At 41.0% G+C, this 25,792-nt stretch overlaps 1 protein-coding gene and 1 pseudogene across 2 annotated transcripts in view; one reads left to right on the top strand and one right to left on the bottom strand.

The window, feature by feature from the left end:
- Positions 1–12,586, top strand: part of VAX1 (ventral anterior homeobox 1) — a 28,880-nt gene extending 16,294 nt beyond the window's left edge. For both annotated transcript variants that reach the window (XM_085848028.1, XM_085848027.1), the window contains exon 3: positions 11,429–12,586. In XM_085848028.1, coding sequence (XP_085704154.1) covers positions 11,429–11,833 — 405 coding nt within the window. In that variant the 3' untranslated portion in view covers positions 11,834–12,586. The remainder of the gene's footprint in view (positions 1–11,428) is intronic.
- Positions 12,587–20,540: 7,954 nt separating this feature from the next.
- Positions 20,541–22,768, bottom strand: LOC147015660 (uncharacterized; annotated as a pseudogene).
- Between the last annotated feature and the right edge of the window lie 3,024 nt (positions 22,769–25,792).

Genomic DNA, 25,792 nt, shown 5'->3' with positions numbered 1-25,792 from the left:
TTAGTCGAGGGTCGTATTAGAGTGAACAAAGAACATATAACAAAGGAAACAGGAGACAAGAGTGAGTGTGAGAGGGAAGCACACTAACAGTAGGGAACAGGGGCATTAGGAAATCTGTTGAGAGAGGGAAAGGGCGGCGCGTACACGGGGTCAACAAGATGGACACTCCAAGGACTTTCAGGAAGGAAAATGGGGAATTTGAAGGAGGTGGATTTGGTGTGGGTTAACGGGGGAAGAAAAGATCAAAGTTATGGATGGGGGGGGGGGAGATATGTGATGGTGGTGAACAGCTGTTTTAAAGACCTGGAGGGAAGAGTGGGATTGAAGAGAGTGTGGGAGTTTGTTCCAGAGGTGGGAAAAAAAGAAGAATGAAAGAGCGACTATGAATGGTAATTCTTGATCTTGGCAGTTTCACCAGAAGGCGGTTGCTGGTGGACCTGAGCACCCTGCAGAAATATTGGGAGGACAGAGCACAGACAGAACAGGGGATGCAAGGCCAGAGAGGAGTTGGTAAAAGACAGAAAGACCACTGACCTGCCTGTGTTGAGAGATTGAAAGACGCAAAAACTCAGCCTCATCGTGGGAGATACCAATGATCCTAAAAGCCTTGGTTTCTACAGCGTGAAGTCGGTCCAGGTGTGATACAGGAGCACCAGCCCAGAAGGGAGAGCAGTACTCCATCAGGCTGCAGATGAAAGCTTTGTTTGTATTCAGGAGCTCAGGTGTGCCAAGGAAGGACTTTGCATGATGGGGAATTTGAAGGAGGTGGATTTGGTGTGGGTTAACGGGGGAAGAAAAGATCAAGGTTATTGATGGGGGGAGATATGTGATTGTGGTGAACAGCTGTTTTAAAGACCTGGAGAGAAGAGTGAGATTGAAGAGAGAGTGGGAGTTTGTTCCAGAGGTGGGGAAAAAGAGGAATGAAAGAGTGAAGGTGAATGGTGATTCTTGATTTTGGCTGTTTCACCAGAAGGTGGTTGCTGGTCTGTGGACATGTTGGCTGACAAAAGGTGTAGTGACCTGGTCTGAAACCAAATTAATGATCTGAGCCATTGGAGAAAAGCAAGGATTTGATATCAACTGTGATGATGGTGGTGGACTTGGGATGCCCAGTTGGTGACTAGATTTGGAGACCATCTTGGAAATGTGGCTTTCCCAAGAAAGATGATGGCAGATAGTGAGAGACCCAGAACCTTGAGAGACAGAACTTATTCAAGAGAATTGTTGAGAACGTAGATAGTAGGGTGGGGAGGGGGGGGGTTGGAGGGGGGTTCCAGACGGTCCTTTCGGAGAGACATCATGAGCGTGTAAGATTTGTCAGGATTGAAGGAGACATGTTCCAAGTGTTTTGACCAGTTTGTGATTTTATCCAGATCTGCAGAGAGTGAAGAGGCTGCTGCTTGCCAATCTGAAAGATGAGAGATGGTACGGCAGAGAGGGGTCATCACCAAAGGAGTAAAGAGGATTTTCCGGAGAGTCGGAGAGATCAATGATGAACATTAGAAAAAGCAATGGGCCCGGAACACTGCCTTGAATAGCTCAAGCCTGGACAGGAAGAGGAGATGACAGAACTCCATTAAGAGCCATGCATTGACTGTGACAGGAGAGGAAGTCTGCAAGCCATGAGAGGAGATTACCTTAGATACCAGAAGAGAGTTTGTTGAGCAGTGTGGGGTGCCAGACCATATTGAAAGCTCGTGATATGTCCAGAGAGATGGCCCTGATCTCATGTCTGGCATTGAGGACATCCATCCATTGTTGGGTGAGTAGAAGCAGCATGTCGAAGGTGGAGTGAACTGGTCTGAAACCGAATTAATTTTCTGAGCCATTGGAGAAAAGCAAGGATTTGACATCAACTGTGATGATGGATTCCATGACCTTGCTGATGATTCAAAGTAAGCTGATAGGTCTGTAGTTGTTGCACCTTGTTTATGTAATGCAGTGATGTTGGCTGATGCATGTTTACAGACATTGAGTCATGTTGGCTGATGGCTGCTCCTCTATTTATTATTATTAGGGTACCAAGCCTACAAGGTTGGGTAACCTATTGCTTTTCTTCTGTTTATTATTTATTATTATTTTTATTATTTTATTTTTGCAATAAATACCTCCAATATGTCTGGTGTTGGCTTAATGGTTAGGGTGGTGGGCATGGGATTCAAGGATCCTGAGTTCAAATCTCACTCAGCTCTTGAATTAATACCAGGTGGGGTTGACTCTGCCTGTCATCCTTCCGAGGTCGGCAAAATGAGTGCCAGCATGCTGGTATCCTGTGTCGGAGTGGCGACCCGTCCAGGATTGTGCCCAATAGCCAAGGAGACTGCTTCGGCAGCACCAACGCTCTGCACAGAGTATGGTCCCAGTGGATGGATGGGTTGACTCTGTCTGTTATCCTTCTGAGTTGGGCAAATTGAGTGCCAGCTTGCTGGTATTCTGTGTCAGAGTGGTGACCTTTCCAGGATTGTGCCCAATAGCCAAGGAGACTGTTTTGGCAGCACCAATGCTCTGCACAGAGTATGGTCCCAATGGATGGATAGATACCTCCAATTGATCATTGGTCAAGCAAAATTTTATGTCTAATGACAATGATGAAAACCATTGTGCAAAATAATTGTATGAGGTCATTCTCAAATGAAGTTGTTTCACTCTTCTTGATATTGCCATTGTGTGCCATATTGTTGATGTGGTAAAGACAGTTCATTATGGTCCCATTGGCATTAGTTCGTGCCACTGCTTGCAGCCAATAAGGCACAGACAAGCCAGGAAGCAAACAATAAGGACATGCTTTGTTATTCAAGCTTTCTAGCTAACACGTGATTGGGAAACAGATTTCAACAATTCTACCAGCAGAAAGTATTTTTTCGCAGCTTTAGTTTATTTAATGGCTGGCAGAACTTAGAAGCACCTGCTTTTGCACTATCTGGCTTGGGTTTGAATCCCCCACCCACTGATAAATGGTTACCATGTTGTTTCACATGCAGGGCGAAGAATCAATCTATGTGCCGTCCATCGGAAGGACTTTAAATTGCAGGACCTGTCTGCCACCACTGGTCATTGTTGGCCAATTAACACTCTTCAGTGTCTTTCTCAAAGAGTAGGCAACTTATTGCTGGAATCCTGAACAAATTACCAATTCCTATGCTGGCTGATTGCTGGCAAGGCAACAGCACATTACGCAGCATAACCAAACCACCCCAGCACAACCAAACCACTCAACATAACCAATCCACCCAGCACATACCATTCCACCCAGAACAACCAAACCACCCGCACAACCAAACCACTGAGCACAACCAAACCACTGAGCACAACCAAACAACCCAGCACAACCAATCCACCCAGCATATCCCATGTATATATATGTATATATATATATATATATATATATATATATATATACATATATATATATATATATATATATATACATATATATATATATATATATATATATACACATATATATATGCATATACATATATATATATATATATATATATATATGCATATACATATCAAAGGGCGGAGGAGCTCCTTGTGAGCCAACGGCCATCCATATCTAGTGCCCAACTGTGTCTGCGGACGTCCTCCTGCAGTTGGGTTACTTCTTATTAGGAGGTTGGTGGCAGGATTTGCACTCCAGCCACCGTAAAACGCTTCATTCTGCAAAACGCAAAAACGCAAAAAAAATCTGAAAACCCACTCCGTGGGAGTACCTCCTGTGCAGCTTCCCTTCGCAGGGCAGCTCACCGGATGATGGGATTGGGGCAAAGCCTTCGGGACCCCCAATCTTTGATAGGAGGGAAACCACGGGGTAACATCCCTGGGTCAGATTGCGGGAGAGTGTGTCGGAGTGGTGCTGAGGTGTCGTCCACCAGACGGCGGTCTCCTTGGGTTAACCTGAGGCGGTCCCTTCGGGTGGGTGCCTGGAATGTCCTATCCCTAAGAGAGGATGATCACCTGTCTCTGTTATCATCTGAGCTCAAGCGTTTGGACATCGGGATTGCAGCTCTCTCTGAGGTTCGGAGACCGGATTGCGGCGAGATAATGGTGGGTGGTTACACCTACTATTGGTCTGGTCGCTCTGATGGTTACCATACCCAAGGAGTTGCTGTAGCTGTGTCCAATAAGCTGACCCCAATGATAATTGAGGTAACACCGGTCAACGAGCGTATTATGAGATTAAGGATTCGTCACTCCTTAGGTGTCATTTCCCTGGTCTCTGTTTATGCTCCGACTGAGGCGAGTGATCTTACCGTGAAGGATGCATTCTACGCCACACTCGAGTCTGTGGTTGATCAGTGCCCCAGACGAGATACACTTCTAGTCTTGGGGGATTTCAATGCATCGACTGGAACTGATAGGGATGGTTATGAGGTGTGTGTTGGTCCCCATGGGTCAGGAACTATGAACCAGAATAGCACTAAGTTCCTTGACTTTGCAAGAAGTCATGGACTTAGGGTGGCTGGTTCATGGTTTCAGCGCCCGCAAGCTCATCGCTGGACTTGGTATTCCAACGCTGGCGGTGTGGCAAAGGAGATTGACCATGTCCTCATTGACGGTCGTTGGAGGATGATCCAGAACTGCAGGGTCTACCGGAGTGCTCAGTTCCTCAATACTGACCACAGGCTTGTTGTAGCAACTCTAAAGCTGCACCTTAAATCCTGGAGAATGGTACCATCCCAGCCTAGGCTGGATGTTGCCAAGCTCAGGGATGAGAGAGTAGCTGAGGAGTTTGCGAACAGGCTGAGTGGACACTTGGGGGTCTGGGTGCTTTGGGGGGTCCTGAAGAGTTGTGGAGCACCTTCAAGACCACCGTCCTTGATGTTGCCGGTGGATGCCTTGGAGTTCACCGCAGGGCAAAGAAGAATTTTGTCTCTCAAGGGACACTGGATACCATTGACCAGAGTCGCAGGGCCAGGCTGAATGGCAGAGCTGAGCTGTTCAGGGAGCTGAGGCGTAAAACTGTACGTGCACTGAGGGTGGACAAGGAGGCCTATGTGCGAGGAATCTGTGAGGGGTAGAGCATCACCTGTGGACAGGTGATTCTCGTCCCGCTTACAGGGGAATTCGCGCATTACGTTCATCCAAGCCCATCCCTTGGAGCACTGCAGTTCGAGCAGAGAGTGGTAGGCTCTTGACAGAGGAGTCTGAAGTGAAGGCCCGCTGGGCCGGTTACTTTGAGCGGTTGTACCAGGCTGATCCCCCAGCTGTCGAGTTGGACGTCAAGGGTGTTACAATCCCTGTTGCTGACCCTCGAATCAACTGTGGTCCACCATCGCTTGTGGAAACACGGGCTGCGGTGAACCAGTTGAAACGGGGCAAAGCTCCAGGGATCTGTGGCATCCATGCTGAACTTCTCAAGGCTGGTGGAAATGCTGCACTCGCGTCGTTGCATGCAGTTTTGTGCTCTGCCTGGAACACAGGCATCATCCCAACTGACTGGAAGAGGGGCCTTGTTGTCCCTCTCTGGAAAGGGAAGGGTGATCGCCAAGACTGCAACAACTACCGAGGGGTGACGCTGCTCTCAGTGCCGGGCAAGGTCTTTGCTCGGATAATTATTGATAGGGTTCGCCACCATCTGCTTGAGCACCAGCGTCCAGAGCAGTCAGGCTTTACACCAAAGAGGTCAACGATTGACCGTATCCTTGCTCTTCGTGTCCTCACTGAACGCAGACGAGAGTTTCGGCAGGGGCTGCTTGCAGCCTATGTTGATCTCTGTAAAGCGTTCGATTCAGTGAATCGGGATGTCCTCTGGAGGATTCTTGGTCTTCGTGGGGTGCCACCGAAACTGATCGATCTGATGTCTGAACTCTACTCTGGTACTGAGAGTGCTGTGAAGTGTGGTGGTACCGCCTCTGACTTATTTCCAGTTGTTACTGGAGTTCGTCAGGGATGTGTACTTGCCCCCACACTTTTCAGCACTTGTATGGACTGGATTTTTGGGAGGATGTCGGAGAGATCAAGTTGCGGTGCATCGTTTGGCAATGTCAAGATCTCGGACCTTGATTTTGCAGATGATGCAGTCATCTTTGCGGAGACTTTAGACATCCTCTTGGGGGCCCTCGAGGTGCTGAATGAGGAGTCGGAGCCGTTGGGATTACGGATTTCTTGGGTCAAAACAAAGATCCAGGCTTTCGGTGACATCTTGGATGCTGCTGTCCTGTCTGTGTCTGTTTGTGGTGAGGATGTTGAGGTCGTGGATAGATTCACTTACCTTGGCAGTGATATTCATGTCTCCGCAGGTTGTGAGCCGGAGGTCAATAGACGTCTGGGTCGGGCCTGGGGAGTCATGGATTCACTGGATCATGGGGTGTGGCGCTGCCGGTACCTGTGCGGGAGGACGAAAGTCCGAGTCTTCAGGTCCTTGGTACTTCCAGTCTTGCTCTATGGGTGCGAGACTTGGACTTTGACCAAGGATCTGAGATGGAGACTTAATTCCTTTGGTACCAGGTCTCTTCGGAGAATCCTTGGCTATCGCTGGTCGGATTTTGTGTCCAACGAGCGGTTGCTGAGAGAGACTCGGATGAGATTTGTTACCTGCATAGTCCGTGAGCGTCAGCTGCGGCTGTATGGACATGTGGCTCGTTTTCCTGACGCTGATCCTGCTCACCAGATTCTCTCAGCGAGGGAGTCTCATGAGTGGAGGAGGCCAGTGGGCCGACCACGTGCCTCATGGTTGCAGCAGGTTGACCATCATCTCAAGGAGATGGGGATGGGCCTGGCATCTGCCTGGGGGATGGCCAGACGGAGGCCCCTGGAGTACCGGCGGAAAGTGGACGCAGCGACGCGCTGTTCTGGCACATGCTCCCATACCTGACCTGACCTGACATATATATATATATATATATATATGCATATATATATATGCATATATATATATATATATATGCATATATATATATATATATATATATACATATATATATATATATATATATATATATATATATATTTTCCAATATATTACACTATATATATGCATATATATATATATATATATATATATATGCATATATATATATATATATATATATATATATATATATATATATATGCATATATATGCATATATATATATATATATATATATATATATATATATATATATATATATATATATATATATATATATATATATATATATATATGCATATATATATATATATATATATATATATATATATATATGCATATATATATATATATATGCATATATATGCATATATATATATATATATATATATGCATATATATGCATATATATATATATATGCATATATATATATATATATATATATATATGCATATATATATGCATATATATATATATATATATATATATATATATATATATATATATATATATATATGCATATATATATATATGCATATATATATATATATATATATATGCATATATATATATATATATATATATATATATATATATATATATATATATATATATATATATATATATATATATATATATATATATATATATATATATATGCATATATATATATATATATATATATATATATATATATATATATATATATATATATATATATATATATATATATATATATATATATATATATATATATATATATATGCATATATATATATATATGCATATATATATATGCATATATATATATATATATGCATATATATATATATATATATATATATATATATGCATATATATATATATATATATATATATATATATATATATATATATATATATATATATATATGCATATATATATATATATATATATATATATATATATATATATATATATATATATATATATATATGTATATATATATATATATATATATATATATATATATATATATATATATATATATATATATATATATATATATATATATATATATATATATATATATATATATATATATATATATATATATATATATATATATATATATATACTTGCGATACCCGTGCACATGCACGGGATAGCAGTACAACATAGTTGGTAGCAGACGACAGACCGTAGACGGGGAATGATAAAAATACGCATTGTGCAAAATGCAAGTGGTACTATGGAACGCCAAGACTTCCCAAACATTGTCGGCATGTCCCTTAAGTGCCACAGCAATTTCATAGGGATTGTGTGACGGCGAGCCGAGTTTTTAATGTGCAAGCTTTTTATTATAGTATATATATATATGTATTTTTATATATCTATGTATATTTATATATATATATATATATATATGTATATATATATATATATGTATGTATATATGTATGTATATGTATGTATATATATATATATATATATAATATATATATCATATAGTGTATCATATAGTGTATAAGAAGGTAGTGAGAACAGCTATGTTGTATGGTTTGAAGGTGGTGGCGCGAACAAAAAGACAGGAAGCGGAGCTGGAGGTGGCAGAGTTAAAGATGCTACGAATCTCGTTGGGAGTGATGAGGATGGACAGGATAAGGACTGAATATATTAGAGGGACTGCGCTGGTCGGACGGTTTGGAGACAAAGTGAGAGAGGCGAGATTGAGATGGTTTGGACATGTGCACAGGATGGAAGCAGATTATATTGGGAGAAGGATGCTGAGGATGGAGCCGCCAGGCAGGAGGAGAAGAGGAAGGCCAAAGAAGAGGTTCATGGATGCGGTGAGGGCGGACATGCGGATGGTTGGAGTGTCAATGGAAGATGTGGAGGATAGAGCGAAATGGAGACGGTTGATCCGCTGTGGTGACCCCTAATGGGAGCAGCCGAAAGAAGAAGAAGAAGATATATTTATATATATATATATATATATATATATATATATATATATATATATATATATATATATATATATATATATATATATATTGTTAATGAAAAAGAACTTGGGTTGACATATAAAGTCTTCCTGGTATTGTGCAATGAGCTGATTATGGAAACATTGGAATTATATTTGAGTCTGATGATGTCAATCAAACTTTCTGATGAAGTATTTTGGTGTTTTTGAGAGCTCGGCATCCAAACAGATCGTGTCGTTTATATCAGAATTTACGTTGTTTTATTTCTTTAGACATTACATATGCTGATGATCAAATTGCTCGTTGTTGGTAGTTTGCAAAAGCAGAGGATCGAGCACTCAACAAATGTAATGGGTTCCCATTAAATGGATGTATGAGTGAGTCCCTTTCAGAGAATGGGGCATTCAATTCGTTCTTGAGAGCGAAATATTTTGTGAATAATAAATGCACAATCGCCATCACATTCGCCATATCCCAGTGGCAGAAAAATTTGCAACAGCCATGGACGAGTTTGGCTGCAGATCTAAAAGCAGAACTTTGTAATTTAGCCAGGATACCTCCCAATGGCCTACTCTTCCAACAAATATTATATATGTTTAAAGTTTCCTTGTGACTACAAGGGACATCAGATTTAACACTCCTTCAAGAGGATGTTTGTTTCAAGCTTAAACAAATCTGGATCCTGAAAGTTGAAGATTGTAAGTTGATCTGGGGTCCTGAATGTTTATCTGTCAAGTGATGGCAACTTATTGACTTGAACCTCATCAATCACATCAAATTCCACCAAGCACAGGGAACATCATCATTGAGTTGGGATGTAAGTAGACCTTTGTGCAGTTGTGCTCTTAAAATTTGTGCAGCTTTGTGAACTCTTGTTTCTATGTCATCTCAGATCATATGTGAACACAGAACCAACTCAAACAGGTGATTAATACAAAGAGCACGATAAATTATAGGATGGCCTATTCTAATCTGCACATATTGTTTGTTATTGGGAACTCACGCTCCTCCCCCCAATAACAAAAAAAACACCATGTTCAAGTTCTATAAACAATATGTGTATTCGTACATTGTCTACTCATATCCTTGAATGACAAAACCCAGGCTCTTCGATGATTGATGACCAACTGGCGGTCGGATATACTCTTTACTGAAGGTCATTGAAATGATGAAAACAGGAATACACAGGCATGTCATGGCACTGCATAAAGCAAAATGTGTTGAACTCTTCTCTCTGCTCTTCCGCTTTCTCTGTGCTCAGTATTTCCACAAATATAAACAGCTCACGACCATTCCCAAAAGCCTCTCATGTGATAAACTACTCATGAATATGAGATGGGTCTATATCCATGCAGATCCAGAAACTGTTCATTACCGCGAGATGGCTCCATGCCCAGAAACAGCAGGAAATTCCCCGAACATTCATGATCTTTCCACTGGCTGTGAAGTCCAACTTAACGTGTTTACTTACTTAACAATAACACTTGTCACATTTTTACTCGACTCAACATTTACATTTGGTGTCTTGACTCAACAAGCACGAAGCTCCGATGGTTCAGATAACTCCAAAACTGTAACGGTCGTCGGGGAGCTACAAATCCCATGCCTCACCACTGGGATGGTTGTGGGTCAGGTAACTACAAAACTCAATGAGTTTATAAAAAGACCACAGACGCCAGCTACAGCACTCACATCTGGCCGGATCTTCATGCCCAGTGTCGGTTTACCATACCTGTGAGATTGATGAAGGAGATGGGGGAACTGTGTGTGCGACCGCATGATGGCTACTAGTTGGCGGAGCGAACCAATGCTATGCGTCACATCAGTTTATTTAATAGGCCAATTGGTTACTTCAGTTAATTATCCTCAGGACTGCTATCTCAGACCAAATACAATCAACATACAGTGTAATAGATAATTTGTTTGATATTGAATCATGGGCACACAAGTGTGAGCAATGCACATCACAGAATACACTGCCTTACGGTCACTCGTAAATATTTTGTGACACCTTGTATTCATCTAAAAGTACAGTGAAGTCGATGGATTAATTTGTCCTTCGTGTGATTTATTCACAAGCCCCTCCATGAGCCTTAGATCAATGCAGAAAGTCATCGTAGAGTTTGGCAGAAAACTTACACTTGGGAAGGACAACAAAAAAGCAAGTTTCTGGATGATACATTGTGACCTGGAGGCACCATTGATCTTATTTACCCATAGATATCAAAGAAATATAACAAAAAAAATGGCCTTATATGGTTGCAAAATCATCTGCAGCTTTGCTGTAATTGAGGGACACTGGTCTTAGTCAATCCAATTCATGATGAAGAGCAGTTGGCAGCTGTCGACCCAGCGAGCAATGTAATAAACTCACATTGTTTATGGCATCACTCTAACTTTGACACCTAAATCCAAAGGTATATTCTTTTAACTATACTGTTACGATGAGCTCCTCCATGAGCTTTGATATCTATGGAGGGAATAAAATAATGCAATGCTACTTTTGATGATGATGATGATGATGATGATGATGATGATGATGATGATTATAACACCTGCAGATTGATGAGAAACATTCCTAATGGTGCTGTATGGCCTTCATGGCAGGTGAAGGTGTGGTTCCAGAACCGACGCACAAAGCACAAGAAAGACCAGAGCAAGGACAGCGGAGACGGTCGTGCATCCACATCCGAATCTGCAGCGACCTGCAGCGTTCTACGCCTTCTTGAGCAAGGTCGACTCATGCAGCCCCCCCATCCGGGCCCCACGTCTTTCCTGCCTGGGGCTTGCCCCGGGTCAGCCCTTTTGTCAGTGTCACCCGGCGCAACCCAGCACGTTGGCGCGCATGTGTTCTCGCTACCCATGCCACCAATTTCGGCGGGCCTGGGTGCATCGCTGCCATTAAGCATGCCACTGGAGCTCGCCGTAAGGCCCCTCGGATCGTCAGCCTTCGAGCCATATTCAAGGAATGGGAAGCACGAGTCGAGTAATCATAAAAAAGGACCTCCGTAAAGCGATCTTTCAGGACTACTGCAACTATCCCTCGAGTCGTTTACGTACTTATGAAATGGAGCAAAAATCTTGACAGCATTTGTGGTTTTCTTTTCTTTTTGCAGTGCATTGTGAGATCTTGGTCACAATATTAGAGATCTTTCACATCATATGTGGACGCATGGGTTTCATTTATCAGGGACTATATGTCCAAATGACAGTGACCTCTTCAAACACAACTCTTTCCTCTGCAAAATAAGTCGTAAAACTGACTTGTGCACTATGTAGAGCCATTCGCGATAAGATTCGCCGATATGACGTGCTTTATTGCCTTTACTTTATGTCACCAGTGACCACCGAGTTCCAAACTTGGGACCCCAATGTAAGAAAGTCTCCCCTGGCTTGTAAGCACAAGTCTCATTAGAGAGAGAGAGAAAAAAAACGTTTGAACTTCTAAGACGGTGCCATGTTTTCCACTTTTTTCAGCACACGCGTCGTTTGAAAAGGATATTTCTTCCTTCTCCTTTTCGTTTCCCACCAAAAGTAGCTTCATGAATGGTGGACGTGCCCGGCGTACTCGCTGATGTAGAGGTCGTACGAAATCGTTGCGACAACAATATAATGACATGAAACCATGAAACATGCTTCGTGGTGCGTCCAATGTCGTCCGCCCGCGCTAACCGGCTAGTTGTGGTATGACGTATTGAGATGAATAGGATCGCAGAATTGTTTGCACGTATCGTTCTCATGTTTATATGTCCTGTTGTGCTTGAACCGTATATATATATATATATATATATATATATATATATATATATATATATATATATATATATATATATATATATATATATATATATATATATATATATATATATATATATCGCCAGTATGTTTCAATTTCAGTGATTCCTATGCAAACTCAGGTATAACTATTATATTGTACACATCCATCGCATCACACATCTTACATCTCAGGCTGTACATTGTCATAACGAATATCGACATTACATCATTTATATACGTCGTCGATGTCGCACGAACTATTTAGGCATGTTTGGTTGCAATGAAAATTGTGTGACGCGGTGTTTAAAAGTTTGAATTGTATGCGATGGTGCGTGATTTCTCAAACAGGTGTAATTACATGTAATTTAATGTAAAAGCGTCAATCTTTGCATCGCGAAATTGCATTTAATGAAGTGTATAGATTTTTACATTTTTCTTTTATTTAATTCTTTTTTTTCATGTTGCGACATTTGTGTAATCGATTGACGAGTGCTGTCATTGTATTGGTTGTCAATACACACTATACGAGTCCGCATTAAATGATCTGATCCACGTCGTTTATCAAATTTTTCTTGTGATGTGGAAACTCTAAAAACGTATTTGTGGAACTCTGGTTCAAAAAAAAAGGCACAAAACCCTCTGTGACGTGTATAAAGTGTGACGTTTGAATAATGTTTTGCCATTGACTTAACGACGTGGCAATCTCTCTATTTTCCAACCTGACTCGGGGTGGTGGAATGGTTTGAGTGTGCACTCTGAGTCAGGGAGGTTGGTGGTTCGAATTCTGGCCGAGTCACAGCAAAGACCATGAAATTTGGTACATGGACATTTAAAAAGGAGAGCATGGACAAAAATCTTTGTCGGAGTGGTGACCCGTCCAGGATTGTGCCCAATAACCAAGGATTGTGCCCAATAACTCAGGCAGCACCAACGCTCTGCACAGAGTATGGTCCCAATGGTTGTATGGACAAAAAAACATAGGTTGGCAATCATTGCGCAGATTTGATGGGCCAATAATGACCTTCTGCGTTGAAGTTCCTTGGAAGGGAACTCATATTAGTAGATGAGTTTAATTGACAGAGTGAATTACAATGAAGGAGCCTCAACCATCAGGGGGGAAGGGGGTTGTATCGTCATCTTCTTCAGCACGTTAGTGTGTTTGTTTGGGATACATTTCTTGTCTGTTATAAGGTGAATCAAGTAGTGGACTTGAGTCCAATTTCTAACAACAGGTGCAAGAGCAAGACCATGACATTTGCTACCTTCGCAAACTTTGTTGCGAAGATTATGTTTTGATCGCTGTGTATTTATTTATTTATTTATTTATTTGTGAATATGTGTTTGTTTGTTTGTTTGTTATTCGCACAACTCCAAAAGTATTGAACTGAATCGCAGCAAATTTGGTGGGATGATTGGTTATTGTCCGAGGACCATTTGATTAGATTTTGGGAGCGATCGGGTCAAAGGTCAAGGTCAAGGTCATGAAAAGGTCAAAATCGTCTTTTTACCATAGCGCGGTCAATTTGTATCCAATTTGCATGCAACTAATGCCAAAATGTTCAGAATTCAATGCCCCATCTTGTGATATGTGGCATGACACAATGACGTAATAACCCTTATTAGCGGTTGGGAGTCAAAGGTCAAGGGGGGGGGGTCACGACATTGCAAAATGTGCGCTTTTACTCATAACACAGTCAATTCTTATCCGGTCAAGCCAACATAATACATATGAGATGGCAGATGTGGTATGGGATTAAATACCCTCACAATCAACGGTTTCTGGGGGGGGGGACGGGAAAATGTAGCGTTGGCGAAGGTATGCGCTCTACTGAGTGCCCGTTCTACTTCTACATGGTAAATACAGGGGTTTGTGACTAAATATGAGTAAATTGCATCCCATTGTCTGCATTACTTTACCTGTGCATGCAGTAATTCATTGAACACCTGCTTTCAATCTACCGCTTCTTTGCGGCATTCGAGTTTGTTTCAGGGGAAATTTTCACGAAATAGGAAAAAAAAGAAGGTTTGATTGGGGAGGCTGCTTTTTCTGAAAGACGTCAGGTATTTTAAATCGACTTACATAAATTATGTATATATTTTAAAGTTTACTACAATTAACTATTATTTTACTGGCCCCAATTATAACGACTCATTCAGCCAAGGCAAGTTTTTGACACAAGTCTTTCACGAACTGACTGGCCAGGCCTGACATTCGACTTAAGCTGATTCGGGTAAGAATTTGTAATTTGTTGAGGGTGCCCACGATAGCTCGCCTCCTTTTCACGAAAGACACCATGGGATCTTTATAACGTCCACCAACTAATGCCGGCAGACGAGACACCAGCAGAGGAACGGCACACACATTGATGATTCGCTGCGTCTGAAACACCAGGATGACAGTTTATAGCCGGGTCAGGATTCGAACCCAGGCGAGACAGCTCAGAGCCGAGTGTGCGTACTTCGAGGCAATCCCGCCACTCCAATCCGAGGCTGTGATGTGAGAGCAACATTCAGGTCTTGTGTTTCGGGCTCATCGTGGGAGATCCCAATGATGTGGACAGCTTTCTTTTTCCCTATCCCCCCCATCCCAACCATATATTTATCTTCCTTTTGTCAACTTTATTTCTTGTCTCAATTCAGCCTCCCCAGTTGTGGTTTCATTGTAAACAATTCATGCAATTCATCCACCACCTTAAGCAGGAAACTTATTGTACAAAGAAAGCGAATGATGTCCATAAAGCTCATCTTATTATCATGTTCACGTCATGTCGAGACATTTGTTGGAGCCATTAAGTCATGAGATGTACACAGTTTTGAATGGAAATGATTTTCCCTTTCTATCGAGTTCCCAGGACGTGGATTCATGCAGATTGTGATTGAGAATTTTTGGTAAACAATGAAAATCTCGTTTTTGTTTAAGCAACGCACTCTACTATCGAGCATCACAGAAACGCTCCGAGCATCCTCTCCTGTCCCTGTAACACTCAGCCAAAAGGTATCCGGTACGAGCTCAAAACACCTGTGTCTAAGGAGGTTATGGTTTATCCGCCGTTACAAAATCATCGTGATTGCTGCCGTACTTTGGAGACACGATGATAATTGCAGACTATTTCCTTCTAAAAAATGAAGTTCAACTGAACATGTTTCAAAATGCTCTGCAAGGCTGTAATCTCATTAAATGCACAACGAAGCAAATGATTGTATTGATGAGTGATTCATATCGAAACCCTCCAAACAACCTCCTTTATTTGCACGTTGTGCAACGATTTTTCCTTTCATTCACTTTTTCTTTTGAGTGATCAAGTTTTATATTTATATATGTATATATATATATATATATATATATATATATATATATATATATATATATATATATATATATATATATATATATATATATATATATATATATACATGTATATCAGGGGATGGGCTTACACATTGTGTATATATCAGGTATATCAGGGGATGGTCGCTCACCTGCATTTGATTTTTCATTTATTTATTGATTGATTTATTTCCATTTATTTAATTTTTCATTTACAGATGTCCGACGATTCTGTGATTATTTTTTTTTACAGTGTATCAGCTTTAGTGTCCGTCGGCACACAAAATTACCGTGCTTCCCTATTGTCTCAGGTTGCTCACCTTTATTTTTTTCTCATTCATTTATATTTTCATATATGGATGTTGTCCGACGATTCTGTGATTTTTTTTTCCCCTGATGTACCAGTTTCGATGTCCATCGGCACACAACATTTCAGCTTCTCCCAGAAGTCTCCCAGAAGCTACCGATCTTTAACATCAGTCAGTCAGTCATTCATTCAGTGAATCAGTGGTGAGAAAGAGCTTGATAGAAATATATATATATATATATATATATATATATATATATATATATATATATATATATATATATATATATATATATATATATATATATGGTTTGTGCTTAAACAGAAGTTGTGAAATTAGTGCAAAAATAAGATTTTAAAAATTCACAACTTTTCTGGGAAGTTTTACGTCTGTGATTGAACACTGGTATACAGAACAGCAGGCTTGAGAACCTGTCTGAAAGATGTGTTCCACAATCGGGGAGTGTCTTCGACTGGCACACTGCACCATGACCCTGGTTTTGAAGTCGGATCTGTATCTTCCTTTCAGTCTTTCAAGAGCGCCGTCCATTGTCATCTCGTGTTGTCCCCGGAACCACGTCCGATCTCTTTGACTCTCGCTGATGAACCCATGCTCCGCATTTTGTTTTCCTGATCCTTCTTCCATTCCTGCCACTCCAGTCTCCACGGCTCGTTTCAGTTGATTTGCACGTATTCTTGCAGGTATTCCGCACAACCAACAGTCGTCCTGGGATGACTCAAACAGATAAACATGAGGACTTTCGGAGCAGTGCGAGAATGGAAATTGTGATGATTCCTTAAGCCATCAAGGCCACAATTTCACTCATGGTGGACGAAGATTATACATTCACCCCTGTCTGTTTGTTTGTTATTTTCAAAATCGAAGAGTCACAAGTATATCGATTTGTCTGTTCTGTTATTCTGTGTTTGTTATTTTGTCTGTTTGGTTTTTTTATTTGCAAAAATTGAAGATTTGCAAGTACGTTATATAGTTTAGGCATATTTGCAATTTCGTGTAATTTTTTTGTTGAAAGCAAAAACTCACTTGATTTTGTAAGAAGGTATCATAAGCTTTAAAAAAAATTAGGGTGACATTTTTTCTGAACATTCTAAGTGTATGAAATCCAAAATGGCCGCCAAACACTAATAATGCGATATCTTCGTGAATACATGTGATACAATTACAAATGAAGTGTCTAAATATATGTTTTCTGAGACCAGGAATCTAATGGAATCATCAAATTTATGTTATATGTATGATCCACATGCCAAATTCCAAAATGGCCACCGCGCACCCGCAATGTAAGCTATACCTTCACCCTTTGCATGCATTACCAAGCCAACAGCCATCTAAAAAAAAATTAAATACTTGAATTACTGTTCAATACAATGTTCAATCTCTTAAATCGTTTAAACAGGAAGATGCAAAAAGTCATACTGATTAAATGTCTGGCTTTCATTTAGTAGTTTTAACAATGGATATCAAGTGAATTATTATTTTGTGAATGTTATAGAAAGTAACACCTCAATCTTCACAGTCTTCATTTATCCCTGGTTGGACAGTTTTGTTGTTGCAGCTGAAAACCCAGCATCCACAAACTTGTGTACATGGGATATTGTTCTTGCAACAGCTGCACCTTCCTTCGCATCCACGTTTGCACCCGCACTTTATGAGGTGCAATACTGCTTCAGGAGCTGGTGGATTCAAACAGCGAACTGGAGAGAAGTGACTTGAACCTGCATCAAATGTCCAACCAAATGCAGTTGGTGTTGGGAGGCACGGGTGAGTTTCACAAGCTTTTCTCCAAATCATGGATATGTAATGTGCCCGACGAATGTGCAAGTCCAGTGAGCCAGAAGTTGGTGGGAGGTTTTCTCCTTCGGCTGCACGATTTGAGTAGAGGAACCAACGGAGCTCATTCGCTTTTGTGTAGATTTTGGATCGATACGAAATACAGACAAAGCGTTCCAACTGAGCGCATACATCAGCAGGCAGATCAATGTCATTCGCAAGCATTGCTAGTGCATCCAGGATCTCATCATCACAAGACATAAATGCCTTGAAGCACGAGTCTTTGGTTCTGCCAGCAAATCTACCAGACATATCGGAACCTGTCAGAGCATGAAAACCAAACAGTGCAGAAGCACGCTTTGGTCCTAAGTTGTTGTATATGCTCCACACAGAAATGTTCCTCTTCAGCCTGCCCTTTCCCGTAAGGAAGATTGTAGACGTCGGTAAGTTTGGATACATGTAGACAAGGAACAACAAGACGTCTGTGTCTGGGGAACTGATAACAAGTTCTGCTTCATTGAGAACAGTTAGAGCATGCAGTACAAGCAAAGTGTCTGCCTCTTCTTGGCTGTGAGTGAGGAGCGAGTCTGGGATATCAACATTGCCCTTGGTTTGTGTTCCTGAGGTCACCATAAGTTTTTTCAGTCTGTTGTTGGAGCTCTTGCTGTGACATACAACTTTGTCAGCCAAATACTCGGTCAGTTCTCCTTTGGTGCGGATATCTGATAAGAAGTCCTTCAGGGAAATATTTTGGATTAAAGTGTTGTCTTTCACGTGGTAATATGTTGACTTTCCCTTAGTCCGCTTTGTCCTCATCTGTTCCTTGAGCGATGTTTTGATGTACCGGTCGAACACCAATCTGACCTCCTCATATTGTGCTGCCATGTTACAGATTATCTGGAGAAAGGCATCTGCAAAGTCTTGGCATGTTTTCATTTGTTCCGTTTTGCTAACTGAATTTACCACAGCCATGCCATCAATAATGATCACTCGGTGTGCTGACGATTCATCTGTTGGGTCAACATTTGTATGTTCCACTGCTGGGTCTGCCACCTGCAAGGGTACTTGGATTGCTTGGTTATCAGATGGCTCACTTCCAGCTGCCTCATTTCTGTCAGCTTGAACCTGTTGTGTGTTACTGTCCAGCTCCTCAAGATGATGAAGTATTGATGCCTTATCGTATGCCAGCAGGAGCGATCCATCTGAAGCAAATAGTGATCGAGGCACCACACCAAACTCATAAGTTCCGATGCATTCCTTGAGATTCAGCTCTGGTCGACTTCTTGAAATAACAATGAAACGTTGAAACAGTCCTCACTCTTCTTTGATTTTGATCACTTTGTCTCCCATTCGGATTTCTGTCATTGCATTAGCACTTTTGAAGGTACCCAGTTTCTTTTTGGTCATTTTGTCCCACACGGAAAGTTTTCCTTCCGTTAGGCGTTCAGTGACAAAACCTTCAAACATCTGGTGCCCAATCTCATCACGCCGAAGGATGTCATTGGTATCAGTTTCATTCATAACTGCTTGGGTGAGCAGGTTGTAGATGTCATCCTCATCAGCGGATTCAAATGGGTTTCCATGCACGTGAAATACTGCACTGAGTTTGACAGCATTTTATGTTATTCGGGAGAGCTTTCCCCCTGTGAGCTCACGGTGCTGTGTTCTCTTCGCCTTGCTGCCAGTGAAGTACTTTTTCTCAAATTCATGTTGTAAGTTTGAGAGTTCAGGTGCAATAAGAAAGTACCTGTCCAGTGACTTTTCATTCTGTGTGATTCCGACTATGCCTCCAATAACCTTGAGTTCACGATTCTCTTGTTCAATCCCATGGTCTGGGCCTATTGATGTGAATCCAGCAACACCTTTGGTGACGCAGAAGTTCCCTGTCATGAACTCAGCCCAGATCTCAGGATGCTGCTTTTCTGTTTGTTGCATTGTAGAAATGTACAGTGGTGGAAGGCGTGCATAGTTTTAAATGATTATGGGCAAAGAAGTACTTCATGAGTGATTCCAGACTCTGCATGTGCAGCAATAGGTCTCGTTGTCTGGTGGCTCGAACAAATTGGAGGATGGTCCCGAACTGCCTCATGTAGTTTCCGATGAAACGCTGAATCTTGTTTGCAGTGCCTGCAGATTGATTGATCTTTTGGAAGATGTCCCTGGATTCGAACATTTCGATTGTTTTTGTCACGACATCACTGAGTTTGTGTCTGCTTCCTGAGTCTGTTTTGATGTCTTGCTGATAGGCTTCTCCCAAAAGAGTGGATGTTTCCTTCAAGAAAGCTTCTTCATCAGGCTGAAGTTGCAGGAACTTTCGGAAGTACAAACTGTACAAAGCAAGCAAGGTAACTGTATGAGCTTCCAGTGCTCGATACATGTGTTTTCCGTTGAGTATTTGTGTTACGGTTGGAGGTGAGTAAAGTCCAGCTTCGACCCATGCTTGGTCAATACCACTCCCTTTCACATATTTACCCAAGGCAGCCAGTGCCCAGAAGACGATGTGCAGCTCGCCAGGTCAAAACAAGAACTGCTTCTTGATGTCCTCACGCTCCATCCACAACTTCATGGCCATGTCGTATAGCTGAAGATCAAGAGTCACGACTGTGATAGATTCTGGTCCCATGGCATGTGTGGCGATAGCACGTGCTCTCATCAGACCTGTGAACAGGGTGTCATCCTGTGTTGGCGGCAATTGTATTAGTGGTGGTACAAGGGCAATGTTTGTCTTGGAACCAGATGGAGACAACAGAGAGTTGAAGGCGCCCCATGTTCCTGGAGAAGTGGAGCTTGATTTTACTTCTACTTCACTTTCTTTGAAGTCCAAACAGCCAATAATCCATGCCATATCCTTCTCTTTGTTTGGCTGTGAGCTGGACTTGCAGGAATTCAGTGTACAAACACACTTTTTGTTTGTTGCTATTGGTTTGTCACATGATAATATTTCACATGGAACAGCCTCCTCTAATGTTTGAGACCTTGATGACCAATCAATATCAAGTGGTGTTGCTGGGGATTTGTCAGATGCAGTCTGATATACAGCGGTGGCAGTGCCATGGAGTGTGTTCATGCCACAAGGCGTGGATTCAAGAAAATCTATGTCGTCCAGTGCAAACCAAACAAACATGTCGTTAACCAACCAAGGTGGCCGATAAATTCCTCCCGTGGATTTCATCCTTTCAAGAACAACATTTGCGACTGCAGTCTCTATTTCCATTACCTTGTTGTACGGGACGGTGAGGTCTAGTTTGCCTAATGTCTCCACAAGGGCCTTGGACCTGGTGTTTTTGTGCACATCCAGAGCTAAGCTGACGGTAAGGCGAGTCTCAGTGTGGTGTTTGAAAGTGACTTCTTCATGTTTTGTTTCATAGGTGACCTGCTGATCAGACTTGTATTCACATACGAAATGTTGTGCCAGCACAGATGCACTTTGGTTCATAGATTCGGTCCTGCTGATTGTTTTAACCTGATGTAAACCTTGGATAGCATGCTTGCAGAAGAGTTGAAGCAAAGCAGGTGGTTCATAATTATCAAATGTTCCTTCAAATTTCCATGGGGTTGCGCTTGCAATGTCTCTTCTCAGTGTTTTAGCTGCTTTCAGAAGGACTTTCACATCTTCTCTTAGGTCTTTTGTATCGGTGGCCAACGCACCAGCTAACAGGGTTTCCTTGGCTTTTGTAGAAAGTACTTGCTCAGGTTTGGTTTTGTCTGGAGGCCTGATGAAATGCACATCAGGGATGTTGTCCAAAATCAGGTGCTTTAACTATGGTTTGTATCGCGGATTGTCGGGTAAAGGGAACCCATTGACTTCGAGCAAACCAACATATGATTGTTCAATGTCGTTCATATTCAAAGCTGAACTGTTAGATGTGTCATTCATTTCAGTTTCCACCATGTCGAGCATCTCCAGGTCAGACACTAACTGTGCAAAATGAACATGCTGTTTTGGAGGTCTGTTAGCTTTTTCTATGTCTCGTTTTGCATGGCCTAAGCACAGAAGGTGATACTTTATGTCCTCAATAACTGCTGTAAGAAGATCAGGTGAGCCTACAACATTGCTCAGTCTGACTTTCAAAAGTTTTCTGTCTGTTTGTTGACCAATGGCTTTGAGCTGAGCTCCCATGTTTTCAGTTGAGACGTCGTGCAATTTGTCTGCTTTGTCTTCCGAACAAATGACACACATCTCCTTGTCGAAAGCCTGACTTGTTGAAAGCCTGGTAGATCGCTGTGATGTGGAACCACTTTTGGCGGTCGTCATCAGATTTTGGCGGTCGTCCTATTGTCTTCTGTTTTACATCACTGACGCTGCCTGTCGCTTGTCCTTTCTCATATCTGCTCTTGGCTCGTTCAATGCATGTTTTATTTGTGAGATCCTTATAACATGTCTTGTGGTATGAAACACCATTCTGTAACAGTTCATGGGCAGACAAACTTTTTATGCGATTCTTTAATGCAGAGAATTCTGTTTCCCCATATGAACATCGAACATCAGTTGTTGTAATTACTTTCTCTACTGAAGCCAAAGAAGGACGAAGCACATAGTTTGTATAATCTATTTGCTTGCTGCTCAACTGGCAAATACAGCATAGTTCAAAATCCATCGTTTTTGACTTCTTGTTAGATGAAGACTCTGCCATTTTGGTTAATCCAAGGTCTCCAAGCTATGTTATCATTGGTTATGGTTGCTGTGGGTACGTGCAGCCTGCAAAAGAAGAAAATAATATGTTAGTACACCATAAAATGGACAAGTGGAACCTTAACATAAAGCGAACAAACTGCTGCCGATGACTGGATTCGAACGTCAATTTTCCGGCCGCCATTTTGAAATAAAAAGGCAGCCTCCATCTCAAATTGTGCAAAATAAAAAGATTAGTAGTCAGGTGGAAGTTATTGTTGTTATAGTCACCTCTATATACAAGTTCCAAGCCAAACTCATTCACAGTGATTATGGCATGATCTAAAGATTAATTAATTAAGCTCCACCACATCCAAGCCTTTCCCGGAAAATCCTCTATGCATTATCCTATTATACAGCGAGACAGTTTTCCCGGAAGATTTTATGGTGATAGCAAAACAAAATGGTTCGGGTCTTGTTGAGAGTGGTTCCAAGCAGTTCATGCTGAAAAAAATATTTAAACCACATTAAGTTAATTTTAGAGTCAAATTTAGGGTGTTTTGCTACGGTGGCGGCCATCTTGGATTCCAGGCCGTTAGAATGCTCAGAAAAAATGCCACCCTAATTATTTTTTTCATGTTTATAGTATCATCCAACAAAATCAAGTGAGTTTTTGCTTTTAACAAAAAAATACACGAATCCTTTTTTTCATGACAAATATGCCTACACTAATATTGATTGGCTTGGTTTGTTATTCTAGCTGTCCATCTGTTTGTACACCAATCACCTACAGGTTGCATTTTTACTCCGACCTTCACAAAACTAACCACCTGGTTGTGGTGGTGACAAGCTGGAAGCCCATCATTTTTGAGGTCAATAGTTCAAAGATAAAGGTCACATAAATCGTCCATTTTCTTCCAATTCACTTGAATATTCTCTCACTGCTCATTTATATATATATATATATATATATATATATATATATATATATATATATATATATATATATATATATATATATATATATATATATATATATATATCGAAGCCTGGTGTTGGCTTAGTGGTTAGGGTGGCGGCTTTGGATCCCAGTATCCTGAGTTCAAGCCCCGTTGGCTGCTGAATTAACACCAGGGGGTTGACTCAGCCTGTCATCCTTCTGAGGTCGGCGAAATGAGTGCCAGTGTACTGGTCCCGGTGTATGCCCCGGTTAGAATAGATGTACCATATCCCTGTGTGTCGTAAGAGGCGACCAGGGTTGGCGTCAGGAAGGGCATCCGGCCATAAAAAAAACATTGCCTCACAAAAAGCCAAAACCCCTACACAGCAGGGAAAAATGGCTGTAAAAACGGTCATTATATATATATATATATATATATATATATATATATATATATATATATATATATATATATATATATATATATATATATCTTCTTCTTCTTCTTTCGGCTGCTCCCGTTAGGGGTCGCCACAGCGGATCATCCATTATGATTTGGCACATGTTTTACGCCGGATGCCCTTCCTGACGCAACCCTGGTCGCCTCTTACGACACAGGGATATGGTACACCTATTTTAACCGGGGTATACACCGGCCCAGTATACTGGTACTCATTTCGCCGACCTCGGAAGGATGACAGGCTGAGTCAACCCCCTGGTGTATTAATTCAGTGGCTCAACGGGGCTTGAACTCAGGACCTCTTGGATCCCAAGCCGCTGCCCTAACCACTGCGCCAACACCAGGTATGTATATATATATATATATATATATATATATATATATATATATATATATATATATATATATATATATATATATATATATATATATATATATATATATATATATATATATATATATATATATATATATATATATATATATATATATATATATATATATATATATATATATATATATATATATATATATATATATATATATATATATATATATATATATATATATATATATATATATATATATATATATATATATATATATATATATATATATATATATATATATATATATATATATTATATAAAACCAAAAGACATGGGGAGACGATGAACCCTCATCAGTCGACTCACACGAGTATGTCTGGTCATTACATACTGTTTGAGTTAGTGATAGACCATAGCTCCATTGATTAATTACGGACCATTGTAACATACCATTTAGACTTCTAGAGTCCTGATTCCTTTTAGACCCCTTAAGATCTATTCAACCCCTTCGACCTTTTAAATCTTTTAAGATCCTTTATACCCCCTTTAGACCCTTTTGGGCTTGACACCTTTGAGATTGCTTGCACCCCTTGAACCTTTCGACCCATTGACCCTGTTTAGATACGTCAGACCTTTTAGACTCTCTTAGACCACTTATATTCATTGACCTTATGGACTGTTTAGACACTGGCGACCCTTTATACATTTTAGACCCTTTAGACCCCGAATAACTTGAAGACCACTAAGGTCCTTAAGACTCTGTTAGAACCCTTAGACCCATAATACCCTATAGACCCTGTTAGAACCGTTTGACCCCTAAAACCCTCAAGACCCACCCATAAGACCCTTGAGAACCCTAAGACACGTAAGACCCCTGAAGACTTAATATGTTATTCCTGATATTCATCAATTATCTCTCTGAGTCTCAGAAGTTCTCTTTATCCTGTATCTATTGTCCTCTTTATACTCCTTATCAATTTGCTGATGACTTCACCCTCTGCTGTGACATCGCTCATCCTTCAGCTTGGAAGGCTGCAGCCTCTTCCCTCTCTTCAGACCTTGAAAAAAAATCACAAGCTGGTCAACCACTTTTAATATGTCTTTCTATCCTGACAAATCTCACACTCTCACTATCTCTCTCCAAAAGGACTGTCTGGCAAATCTTCCCATACACTTTTACAATCCTCTTGAGGAGGTTCAATCATTCAAACTCCTGGGTCCACTCTCAGCCATGATCTTTCTTGGGCAAACCACATTTCAAGTCGGTCAGCAAACCACATGCTTATGTCAGCTATCAGTTTTTCCTTCAGCGAATGGGTGAAGTGGTCAACACAAGTCAGTAAATAACAGTGCCCATTTGAAGGTGGTAGGGGATCGAGAAGATCCACCTTGGACCCTGTCGAAACACCTATCTGGTGTTGAAAAT

This window comes from Eptatretus burgeri, chromosome 12 (assembly GCF_056783735.1).
Source record: "Eptatretus burgeri isolate ZD-2024b chromosome 12, Ebu_testis_v1, whole genome shotgun sequence".
NCBI lineage: Eukaryota > Metazoa > Chordata > Myxini > Myxiniformes > Myxinidae > Eptatretus > Eptatretus burgeri.
The sequence above is the reverse complement of the archived record's forward strand: the minus strand, read 5'-3'. Positions and strand labels throughout refer to the sequence as shown.